The sequence below is a fragment of the Acipenser ruthenus genome, chromosome 7 (genome assembly GCF_902713425.1).
Source record: "Acipenser ruthenus chromosome 7, fAciRut3.2 maternal haplotype, whole genome shotgun sequence".
NCBI classification, from domain to species: Eukaryota; Metazoa; Chordata; class Actinopteri; order Acipenseriformes; family Acipenseridae; genus Acipenser; species Acipenser ruthenus.
The window spans coordinates 7,339,112-7,351,979 of record NC_081195.1 but is presented as its reverse complement, the minus strand read 5'-3'; the positions used below and the strand labels follow the sequence as shown (position 1 = coordinate 7,351,979).

The 12,868-nt window shown below is 38.5% G+C and overlaps 1 protein-coding gene across 2 annotated transcripts in view; it reads right to left on the bottom strand.

Moving 5' to 3' along the window:
- Positions 1 to 12,868, bottom strand: part of LOC117414865 (glutamate receptor ionotropic, delta-1-like) — a 269,999-nt gene that overhangs the window by 139,097 nt on the left and 118,034 nt on the right. For both annotated transcript variants that reach the window (XM_034024697.3, XM_034024696.3), the window contains exon 3: positions 174 to 458. In XM_034024697.3, the coding sequence (XP_033880588.1) occupies positions 174 to 458 (285 nt within the window). The remainder of the gene's footprint in view (positions 1 to 173; positions 459 to 12,868) is intronic.

Below are 12,868 nucleotides of genomic sequence, written 5' to 3'. Positions count from 1 at the left end.
CTGCTCCTCCTCCCAGATAAAAATCTCATATTTTCACTGACATATAACAGCACTAATACACTCAGCATTTTGCACATTGGTACTGCCAGAATCCGGAATTGCAGGCTTGCCTCTTGGGAGTGGTCCTAACCAGCAGAAGGTTATGATGCCACAAGGCTAACTCCAGTACTCACCGTACTCGCTGTCGTAGAATACAATGAATTTCTGCCAGCGGAGCTCGGTGACCAGTTTCAGCATGACGTCGTTGAGCCGCACTGGGGGCCGGGCCGCTAGTGTGTACCTCTCCCCGTCAGGGCTGGGGTTGAGTTGGCAGGCGGTGCGTGGGGACCCCACGTTGTTCCTCTGGACGTACAGGTGTGGGATGTGCATGGCGTCCGTCAAGGACTGGAGCGCGCTCGCCGATGCACATCCTGTGGACGTCACCAGCGCCAGGATGCCCTGGGTCATCAGGTCACAGGCTGCAGAGACACAACAAGGGGAAGGTGAGTTTTAAGGTGAGTGGGTGAGGATAAAGTAGAAGGAATTGTTAAAATAGCTGTTTAGATCAGTGGGCTTTTTAGAGCAATTTCAAGTGAGTTGAGTTTATGAGGCCCACCTGAACCCTGTTCTCTCTATGGTTTTCCTAAACAAGCTCAAGTTTGTTTGATTAAACTCAGAGTAAAATGTTATAACCTGTTCTTTTTTATTATTGCTATGTGCCTGTGCCGAGTCAAGTGGGAACAAAGTTAAAAACATGTGCTATTGGTCAGAAAGGTACAGAAAGCCCTGACCACACGGTGAATAAAAATAAATAAATTAAGGGGATTATCTTGTACGTAAGATAAGACAAGATAGTTTCTTGTAAGTACATATGAGATAATCCCCTTCAAATTCTTTTTCACCATACGGTTCAAGGATTACATATATATATATATATATATATATATATATATATATATATATATATATATATTTTTTTTTTGTACCTGTCAACGTTTGATGTGACCACTTCCAGGTTACAATTATTATTTATTTGTTTCTTGCATTGAAGATATTGAGAAGGACTTCCATTGAAAACATTTGCCATTGAATGTATTACGTTTATTTTAGTATTTCTCAATTTAGCACTATTGAGTGTTTTAATAGCTATGGTTGATTTATGTATTTATTTTTGCAAAAGGGAACAAGTCTAGCTGGAAAATTGGCTGAGCTAAAACCCTTGTTTGTCAAAGCATGTTACTGGTTTCTTTTTAGTATTTCTACATTATCGAGTGTTTATTGGACCAGAAAGAAAACTACTCGGAGGAAAATATATTGATTTATAAAGAAATAAATCAGCAGTCACCCCAAAAAGTTCCCAGCAAGGCAATACAGCTGAAAAGCAACGTTACATATTCATCATAAAAAAATAATAAAACAAAATCAAGATAAGACACAATAAAATCTAATCAGACGGCAGAGTTCTCTTAAACATTTCATCAAAACTTAGTGCTGGGGACATCGCTGGCAAACGTACAAATCTCTTACCGAAAAGCCAAATTCCATGCAGTTAATATTTTTTTTCAAAGAGATCCTATAATGGGAATAGGAATCAGGCTCCACAAAGGGGCTACAGTGAATGTAATCTGTTTGTTTCATCGAGTTTAAATGAAAATTGAAACCTGTAAATAAAAAAAGCACTATGCCTAGAGATATTTCAGGTTAATATCTCTACATCCCCACAATATTAAACTGACTGATTGAAATGTGGTGCGTGAGGCACTGCAAGGTTTTCACGTGAAAAGTACTGTGATTGTTTAAAAATAAACATCACAAAAACTCATGTTCAGACACAAAGGTTCAAATGCATAAAAAAATGACATTCACAAGACTCACTGCCGTTCCTTTGAGTCACTGGGATCTATTCAACTGATCTGAATTGTTGCTGATCTAGTTGTGCCACTGTTTAAAAATGAATTTAGAACCAACATATGCCATTTTACTTAGTTTTGAGGACAAAAATATACACAAGAGACTTACACACAGTCAGTCAAGGCCTCCTTCTTCTTTTAATTATTTAAATAGTGGCACTATGTAAACCCACCACTGTAGAGCACAAAACAAAAGAGAAACTAAATCTATACCCAGCTTACTGAGAGACTATTGCAAAATGTGCAAATTGATTGCTTAATGGTGGACTTCAATGAAGAGAATAATTTACAATGGGATAAAAGTGACTGTGTTGGAAAAATACATTCAGTGAACAAGAAAGCATCTATAATGTAAGATCTACATTATTTACAGATTCCCTGGTGATCAAATATAATAAGATGAACCAGCCACAGGGCCCCTGTTACAGAATCAGCCCACTGGAAATGTCTGTACCTTCCTGCAGTATATGTTAATACATTGTGTGTATTATGGATTTTGGTGTTACTGCATCTTGTAAAGCGCTTTGTGATGGTGGTCCACTATGAAAGGCGCTATATAAAATAAAGATTGATTGATTGATTGATTGATAGGTAGGGTGTCTCTTGTTGCATAAGAGATGTCATCTTAGGCAGTTTTAATGAGATAACTGTGAAGCAAACCTGAACGATTCTGGGTGTTCAACCTGTGCAAAATTACATCTCAAACAATATGAGACACCCTTACAGAAAGTATGGACGCAGGAATTGATATTACAAATAAGAAGTGTTTGTTGTCATTATTATTATTATATTGTTTTATTGTGCTCTTTGTGCAGGATGACATCTGTACATTGGATAAGAAGTACTGGAATTATGGCAAATCTGTGAGGATTCATTTATTGTACATGATTTATATTACAAAAGCAGACAATTCCTTTTTTTGTAACACTGTCAAATTCCAATCGTTGCCATGAACAGAATACCAGTTATCTGTTATTGGAATTCCAGGGAGACGGCGAAGATGAGAATTCTACAAAGTTGCCAGTAACACCGCTTGCAGCACTATTCTGGTATTTCTACCCAGATTATTACTGGGGCAAGATAACAAGATGACATACAGTAATTCTTCTTATGTCCCATTGGCTCATCTCACCCCCAGGGTTTAGAAGCATGCGAAAGATCACTGACGTCACATTGCTTTTGTAAATAAAATGTACAGGAAAGATGAGAAATGCAAACATTTTTAACTTGACTTCCCTGTATTATTTGTTTATTTAGCAGCCACCTTTATCCAAGGTGACTTACAGGTGTAGGTGTACAGACTAGGGTGTGTGAACTATGCATCAGCTGTAACAACGTCTAACCCGAAAGACGGAGCACAAGGAGGTTAAGTGACTTGCTCAGGGTCACACAATGAGTCAGTGAGTGAGCCGGGATTTGAACCAGGGGCCTCCTAGCCCTTTGATATCCTTTCCAAACTTACTACATTTTCCCACCACATTTTGTGCATCCAACAACATTTTTTGCCATTCCGCTGCATAGTAGAAGCTTAGTGGATCAATATCCTTAAAAACACACACACAAAAAAGTCTCATCGCTTGGAACTACCAAATGAATCGCTGACTCTTAACAAAAAGCTATTCTTTATCGGGCTCATTAATACTCAAGGCCAATTGAGTTTTAATTATATATTTTTTTTCGGTTAATTAAAGCCTCTGCATTGTTCTGCTTCTCCATCGATAAACTTGCATCACCAGTTTATACATGTATCCTGCCCCAGAGTATTGTCTCTGGGCTAAATAAAAACTCTGCTTCGGACAAGATGTGAGGCTTTAACAAAAAGGCCTATTAGTGAGTAATCAATTGTCTAGACAGAGCTCTTATATTATATTGAAAAGGCAATTAAAATAACACTATTGCGGGTTATCAAATGAAATAATGTATGTTAAAGCAGACCTTGATTTCAATCTAAATTAAACATTTTCATTTGTAACTACATTTCGGCTTTTTCAGTTTTTTTGTGGGATGATAGCTAGTTGTACATAGGTTAGGCCTGCATCTCAGCTGGAGAGTTTAACCTCAATGGCTAACGAATGCACTAGTAAATTTGCACGCCAACAAATCAAGCAGCCTGATATTACAACGAGACATCTTGTTGGTAGAAGCAACAGATGCAGTATAACAAAAGAACAAAACAATACGCACCTCAATACATGAAAACAGCAATGAATTTAAATTAAAACAATTGCAAACCAAACAGGTTTGAATCGTTGATGTTGGCTCGTTTGAAGATAGTAAAACAACATGTCAGTATTTCTGAAGCTTTGGCACAAGGGAATAAGTTGTTCCCGGCTAGCTGTGCCGAGAAAACAAATAAATGCTTAATGAAGTCTTTTATACTGGGGAGCTTCAAATGAAAGTCTAACATCCCCCAAGTCAGGAGTTTGTTTAAGAATGAGCACCAAAAACACTAAAATATGGCCCTGCAAGAGATTTGATACTCTTTATCAGATTTACAGCACATTATCTTTTAAAATTGGGGTATTAAGAACACAACAAAAAAAAATAAAAGATGAGTTTCAATAGATACTGTTTCTTTTGTTTTGAAGGTTCTTGGGTTTTTCCTTCAGGATTTATAGATGTTGCTGTATCTTCTAAAGGTATTTTCAAACTTTTGAAAAAAAATGCCCAAGAAAAATTTAGAAAGAGTTGCTTCAGCATCAGAACTCGCCTTTAAAACTCAGCATCATCCCATTCAAAGATTAGAGTGTGTCTGACTACCGTTCTATCAGCAGTCTACATTTCTGTAACTGCATGTTAATGTTTCACATTTTTGTATATTTCACATTTATTATGTCCTTCACATCGGGTAGTCAAAAAATACCTTCCTCCATCAGCAAGTTGGAACATATCAATTTCCGACTGTCTGCCGTTCTAACTGGGGTGACGAGTCTTAATTCAATTCATCTCTGTCTGCTGCAGATGGAAACAAGTAGAACTGAGTTCAAATCTCTTTCGATTCAGTCCCAGTGGCAGATGGAACCGTGGCAAAACCGTGACCTTTAAATATTTCCCTTCTCAGTCAATACAATGCGTTTGGCAAGGGTATGACTTGTTCTGAATCCCAATGTAATGAAACTCTTCTTTTTTTTAAATAGAGTGGCTTTACGACAACCGTTAGTTAGTGTGCAATAATTTTCAGTTAATACTATACATTCAAAATAAAATAACAACAAACAAGGAATGTATTTTGTTATATACCGCACAAGCTTTTGCTAACTGCTCGAGCAGGCCTCTCATTTCCTCCAGATTCAAACCACGTTTCTCATCATTTCTCTCTATGGACCATGAACCTTGATTCTTCCATCCCAGTGTTAATCAAAATCAATATTCATTACAAGCCACTTAGGGGAATAATATGAACATGAATAGAGAGTGTCAATCACAGCACTATACATTTAATCTGATATCTACAGTCTATAGTAGAAACATCTAAAATCAACTCTGCTTTCTCCAGCTTTAGTTGTGCTCCACTCAGGCATTTGAAGGCAGCCGTTATGGTTTATATGATCATCCATAACTTCACAAATATTTACTCGTAATCAGCATCTGTGTGTTGCAAAACTTGACGTGGCCCCAGGCATATGTGTGTCTATTAAGAAATACTAAGATACCTAGTCGAAAAGTTTCTCATTGTATTGAATTGTCTCTTTTAGTTTTCAGCACTATTGAGTGTTTAATAGTTAAGGGTGGTATTTTCTAGATCCAATAATAACCATAGTTTTTTTTTTTTTTTTCAGATGATTACTAAAATATTAAGTCTAATACTATAATTCAGTAATATCCAGGGAATACTAGCAATAGTTCCACGTGCTACAAATCTGTCTGGGAATGTCTGCTAAATTAAATTTTAGATAGGGTTATGAAACAAATAACTTTACCAAATCCAATCCAAAGATTTGCTACAGTGATGTCTAATAAGGTAACTGGAGTGGGCTGCAGCTAAAAAGTATATTCTTATATACAGAGCCCAATTCCAATTCCAAATCCAGTTCATAAAGCCACAGGAAGCTGTCAGTGTAATTCCATCACTGTTCATCCCAATAACAAATTTCAGGCTGTGAAAAAAAATATCTCCCTGCCTTTTTCATCTATACCGGATATTTTCTTTATTTATTGTTATTTTAAGTCTGAGCCAATCTTCCTACAAGCTTCGGCTGTCAATCTCGTTTGCAGTGCTTAAGCACATCATATTTCTCACACGCAGACTTCTAAATGCAACATAGTCAGTATTTCAGAGCCTACTGACTTTTTACCACTTTGAAAATAAATCAAATAAAATCAGATTGTCAACATTATTTGTTTTCTAAAACTGTCTGCTGGAGCGTATCAAGTGGAGCGCTTTGATACAAGAGCTACAATAGCCTGCACATACAAACAGGAGACAGACCCTAGATAAACTGAAGAACTACTGAAGCACTAGAAACTAACAAAAAGCACATATCACACAGCCAGCCGCCCACTCAGTCCCAACGTCTGCAATGCATATTCTTACTAACACTACCCAGAAAAGAGGGACCGTCTCAGTCATACATACTACACATCACTCTCTGAAATTACCAGTAACCAAAAAATCCTGCCTTTAATTGCAATCATTTATTGACAAGACAGGACAGGCCCAAATATTGCCGGCCTAAAACTATCACAGATCTTTTCCCATAATTTTGCGATGGGAAATTAGAGGATCCGTCCGAGGCCAAAGGAAGACAGTCTTGTTTACTTCCAGTGAAATAGTTCAAGCCCAATATAAGCCAAGTAACAGGTTACATATAACTTGGTTTCTCAAATAGCAGCTATAACTCTCTGCATGAGTACAGGTAAGCTGCTTTAGGGCCTCTGGGACTGAAAATCCCTTTATGAAATGAAGTCTGCTAACATACAATACATTATCAGGTTACTGTCCAGCAGCTGAAACACCATTAGGCTAACTTGACCCAGGTCTGCCTAACTATAGAATAAATAAACATATGTAAATTGACCGAAAAAGATTTTTGTTAAGATTGCATGAAATGGTAGGATCATAACAACAGGTAATAGCTATCTAGTCAGAAGTGTATACAGTTAAATAATATGCATAAAAAGCAGGTAGGCAGTCCAATTGCACCTGAATCCTTCATACAACATTGCCTGTTTCATAAGCAAAGCACATCCAAACCATTGTAAAGGTTACAAAAGACTACTTTTAGCCAATGTAATTCAAAGGAGGCTGTATTGACTTGTTTTGCAGTGCATTTTACGACAGCCCCTTGAAGCTTTAAGAAATGCTATTTTGTCACCTTCTGCCCAAGGCAAGCTTTTAATTCCTTTATTTCTGCTGCTAGACCTTTTTCCATTTCTCCGTTTCTGTAATTGTTCCATTTTTTTTTTTTTAATGGTTTCCTTCTGGTTGCTAGCAGGGCTAAGCTTTTGAATAACACTAAACCAAGACAGCTTTTGCTGAAAAATGTGACAAAATCTAATGTGTTTATTCCTCAATGCTCAACCCAAGTAAATTGTTTTCCTAAAATGTAAAAGTATGACCTTATCTACCGTTATTCTAAGGGCCCAGCAGATACTGTACAGGGAGGATATAAAATGACTTGCATAAAGCAAGCGCTCTCTGATTGACTGAAAAGGGTTTCAAACCCATCCAATTGTTCCTCTATAAGCCCGCCATCCAGATCTCATTGGCTGCATCACATTGGTACAGTATATTATTTGAACATATCGGAATACATAAATCGCACAGGCCAGTTTGTAAGTACAACTGATTATGTTAGCACACGAAATTCAGAGAGAACAGCTTTGCCCTCGAGTGCTGTCACTCTGTCACCTCTCGCAAACACTAAATTAGTCATGCAGTAAATGACAAAAAAGATGGATAGGTGAATCAGCCACTGGGTATTATGTATTATGTTCTGCTTATGTAGGTTAGAAGGTCACAGTTGTCCAATACATTTACTTAAAAAGGGCATTTTATGATTTCAAGATTCTAACCTTATTTACTGCATGTTAATCTCATGCTGTATACTTATACTGTTAAATTCACCTCATCTCAGAGAACAGTATGTAGTGTGCACTAATAGGTTATGTAGGCCTACTCTTATGTTTCCCCGACAGCAAAGGTCATCTCATCATGGTAGAAAAAAATCTGTAAGAATGCATGTAACTATTTACTGTAAATCTCAATTAAAATCATTCATTTCAAACCTTGAAAAGCATACATATCAGAGGTCCTGTCAACATGAGAAGTGCTCTTATCAGCATCAGGCTCCACAGGAACAGTATATCGATGTGCTTATTTTCAGTAATAATATCTATTAATTAAGTAGACAGCATGGCCTGAAATACTGACAAAACAGTAATCCTCTGTTTTACTATCAAAAATAGATTCCTCAAGGTTGATCGTGGGTAAGCTTAAACTGTTGGTATTTTTTTTAAAGGTTCAACTGTACGTTGTGTTTGAATATGAAATATGAATTGCAAAACTAGAAGTATGCTTATACTGTGTTACAGTTTGGAGTGAGGTACCCAATATTGCTTAAAAAAAATAATCAAACTGTGTTAAATTAAATATTACTGTCAGAGAAATCTGCATAATTGTAATTCCTCAAATTAACGATTTAATGAATAATGTAGTCAAAAAAAAATGCCTGCGGAAAGTGAATATAAATTTAGTTACAGATAAGTAGATAACTCAGGAAGCAGTGCATCCATGCATATTTCTATAGAAAATCATCCAGTAAATGCTTTGCAGTGTCGAATGATGAATAGGTTGTTAACCTACTGTGCCATCAAGTGCTCATACTTATTTTCATACTTATGTTAAACATAATAAAGAACACATACTGACAGTTAATGGTGGATCTAAAAAGCACAGTTAAAATATAACGATACAATAACTACTTAAAAATCTACATGGCAGCTGGACACTTCCATTATACAGAGGCTAGCTACTTTGAGGCAGCGAGTGATCTAAGACTTAGGCGTGCTCCTGAGAGTTACAAGGTTTTGTTTTGTTTTTTTCAGGCAGAATAATTGGCTTTTCAGCCTCTTTCAGAACCAGCTACTTTCCTTTGTACATTTAGTTATATGTTGTCGGTTGTAGAGGTGAGGGATATGCAGGCTGTTCTGTGAAGATCCACACTTTGAACAGTGTTTGTTATCTGGACATGTTTTAATAGTTTCACTGGGGGGCTGGATAGCAGTGTAGCAATCTACCAGTGGCTTTAAGGGTAGGATTAAGTCAAAGTCTGTGCTTAAACTGTGATTTAAGGTTGAGTCCTGTCTTCATGGTGCTGCAAGTTCTGTGCAACACATTGGCTGCAAATTGCCTGTATACACAACAAACAGTCATGTGATTTCTAAGCTGGGACTTGCACTAAAGCAGAGCAGTGCTAAACTTTTGCTACAACTAAAAAAAAAACAGTTGCATGCAACAAGTTACAAAGAGTTGCATGCTAGTTTACACAGAGTCACTTGGTGCACCGTGTAAACAGCACTTTGGGATAAGGTTTATGTGTGGAAACCTCTGGAAGTGTAGATCTTCCTGGAGCATTCATCTCTGTATCTACATCTAAGGGTTGCTGTTATACGGGCACTAGAGCCTTAGACATGCATGTGGGGCCTGGTGGCGTCCCATTCCCTGTAAAACTGGAAGTGATTGGGGAGAGGAGAGGAATATGAGCACGAATGGGTGTCCCCCTTTTGTACAGTGGTTAAGATGCACAGTTGGGTCGTGCACAGCACTGTAACTAGTTCACACCATGAAAATGTCCCTGCTACTCAAACATAAATACTGTAATATCTACTGAAATGGCTGTGAAAAATGCCAAAGCAAAATTACCATTTTCAAAAGCTTTCACCAACTGACTCTTCTGTCTGTCAGCTTTCAAATCACATTTGTAAAAGCACTGTATAACTCATTCGGCTCCCATAAGGAATACCAATGAACTGCTGGAAAACTGTCAGAGCAATGGAAATACATATTTGTATTTTTTGCAGATTTCACTAATTTACATTAAGGCTGAAATTTTAACATCATGTAAACAGTTCACTAAAAATGGTCAACAGTATGGTTTATGCAGCTGGGTAAGAATATTCAACAGACCGCTGAAAAGCTGTATTACAACACCACAAAACAAACGCACACACAATGCTGACTATCTGACAGATAAAACTCTCATAAAACAATCAGGGATGCACACCTGTGTCTACAGGGTCAGGCTGTAGTCCAAGTACTCAGAGCCCTGAAGTGCATGTTAATCACTCAGTCAGCTTTGATCAGGTCATTGTCAACATGCTTTCCCGATCTCCATTGGATAGGAGGTCAACGTCAAGTTAATACAACAAATAGTTCCAGAGATACAGAAACAACCAATAAATCCACTGAGCATCAATCAGGTAGATGGTCCGTTGGACTGCTCCCCTGGGAACCTCTCTTTTCTCAAAACATATTTCTGCTTTTGCTTCTTAAGGTGTTAGAATGTGCTTTATGTAGTAATTGAAAAAAATGAATACAGTGCACATTGTACATTTAGTTTTTTTCTTAATTATCAATTACAAAAAAAACTCTTACTGACTTCAGGTATGTAATAATGAAAACTGCAGTCTCTGCTTTGGGAACACCTTTTAAAAGTTTGCCATAGCAAAATCGTAGCAAAGTGTACTGAAGCTCTTTAATGAACTAAGATGAAGCTTCGAGGTCGAGCAAACCAGAGAGAATTATTCAGACTAATTTAATATTGTACCACAGTATATGTGTGTGTGCCAGTGTTCATAAACCAAACAAACAAACAAAAACAAAAACATTTAACCTCGCAAACATCCAGATAACCTTATCTCATAAAAAAAAATATAAAAACTGTGGGGTTAGGGTTAGAATTTGGGTAAGGGTTGGGCAGCGTTATGGTGAGGGTTAGGGTTAAGTTCAGGGTTGGTCAGAGTTAGGGTTAGGGTTAGGGTTTCTGGTTAGGACTAGGGCTAGGGCTAGGGCTAGGGTTTGGGTTAGGTTCAGGGTTAGGGTTATAGTTATTGTTATGGTTATGGTTATGTTTATGATTAGGGTTAGGTTCAGGGCTAGGGTTAAGGCTATGGTTGTGTTAGGGTTAGAGTTAAGTTCAGGGTTAGTGTTAGGGTTAAATATAGTTGCTGTCCCTCAGATGATGACCTCAGCAACACAAGGGTTTAAAAAGTTTGAAAGCTGAACCACGTGGTTCTTACTCATCCTATCCTTATATATCCAACTGTCATATTGGTGCTGTTCTTACTACCTCCCATCTGAAAATGGAGACCAAAATGAAAGGATTTACACTGATCTCTCTTCATTAAAACTGCCCTTCTCACTCCTGCAGCAAGCAAGACTTAATAGTTTAATAATTCCAGGCTGGAGCTAGGATTAATCAAAAAGATATCCTGCATACACTAATATGGGATGAGAAAACAGAGGTTAGGTCCCTGTTACTAAATTAATAGCTCGGAATATGTCCTCAGAAAGCCTTGCTCTGTCCTTTAGAGTTACCAGAGCATTATATTTGCAAGCATGCAGATGTCAGATTGGGTTGTTGGCTCTGCCAGTCAAGAAAGGAGGAAAATACTGTATATCACTTCCAGAAATCCGGCTCATTGGCAATGCTAAAGAGCACCAATTACCATCCAAATTCATGTGAAGAACACTAAAGCAATGGCATTCTATTTCGATCAGGAATCATAATTTAATAAGCCAAGAATTATGCAGGGGCTTGCTTTGAGGACCCAGTCATGGCCTTTCAGGTTTTCAGATCAAAGATATTTGGATTGCGATATGACTCTATATTTTCAAAGCATTTACCGCTTAACAACTTTTTTTTAAAATGTGCATAACTAGAAGTAGACAGCTTTGTGATATAATTTAACAGTCTTTGGTTGTTTCACTGTTTTAAAAATCCTTGGATTTTTTGTACTGTATAACCTACCTTGATCTACCTCTGCCTTTGACACAGTCGATCATCCCATCCTCCTCTCCACTCTTTCCAACCTCGGCACTTCTGGAACACCCCTTAGCTGGCTGCACTCATACCTATCCTCCCGCACCTCTGCTGTTGCTTTCAACAGCCTCACCTGTCCCCCCTCCCCTCTGACTGTTGGTGTTCCCCAGGGCTCTGTTCTCGGACCCTTGTTATTCTCTCTGTACACCTCACCTCTTGAAGCTCTAATCTCTTCATTTAACTTCTTCCACCATTTATTTGCTGACGACACACAGATTTTCTTTTCCTTCCCTTCCTTCACCCCTGACCTTTCCACCTGTATAACTGCATGCCTGCTATCCAATCTTGGATGGCACGCCATTACCTCCTCATCAACCCATCAAAAGCTGAAATCCTTTTCTTCCCCTCCCCTTCTTCTCCCCCTCCCACCCCCACCATTTCATTTCTTCCCCTGTCCCTCATTCCGGTTAATTCTGCTCGCAACCTTGGCTTCATCTTTGACGCTACCCTTTCCCTTGCTGATCATATCTCGGCCACTACACGAACCTGCCGATTCCACCTATTTAACATCCGCAAAATACGCCCCTCCATCTCTTTCTCTGCCGCTAAACTCCTGGTTCATGCTCTCATCACCCGCCTCGATTACTGCAACTCCCTTCTCCTTGGCCTTCCCTCCTATGCCTTCACACCACTACAGCAAATTCAAAACGCCTCTGCCCATATCATATTCAACCTCCCTCGCTTCTCTCATACCTCCCATCTTCTCCTTCAGCTACACTGGCTCCCTGTTTACTATCGCTGCTTATTTAAATTCCTTACTCTAGTCTATAAATCCCTCCACGGTCTCGCCCCACCCTACCTGGCTGCAATTATCACTTACTATGCTCCCTCCCATCCCTTACACTCTCAAACTCTGTTGTCCCTCTCGGTCCCACCCTCTCCCTGTGCCCAATCCCGTTTCCGTTCCTTTTCCCTCCTGGCTCCCCTTCGTTGGAA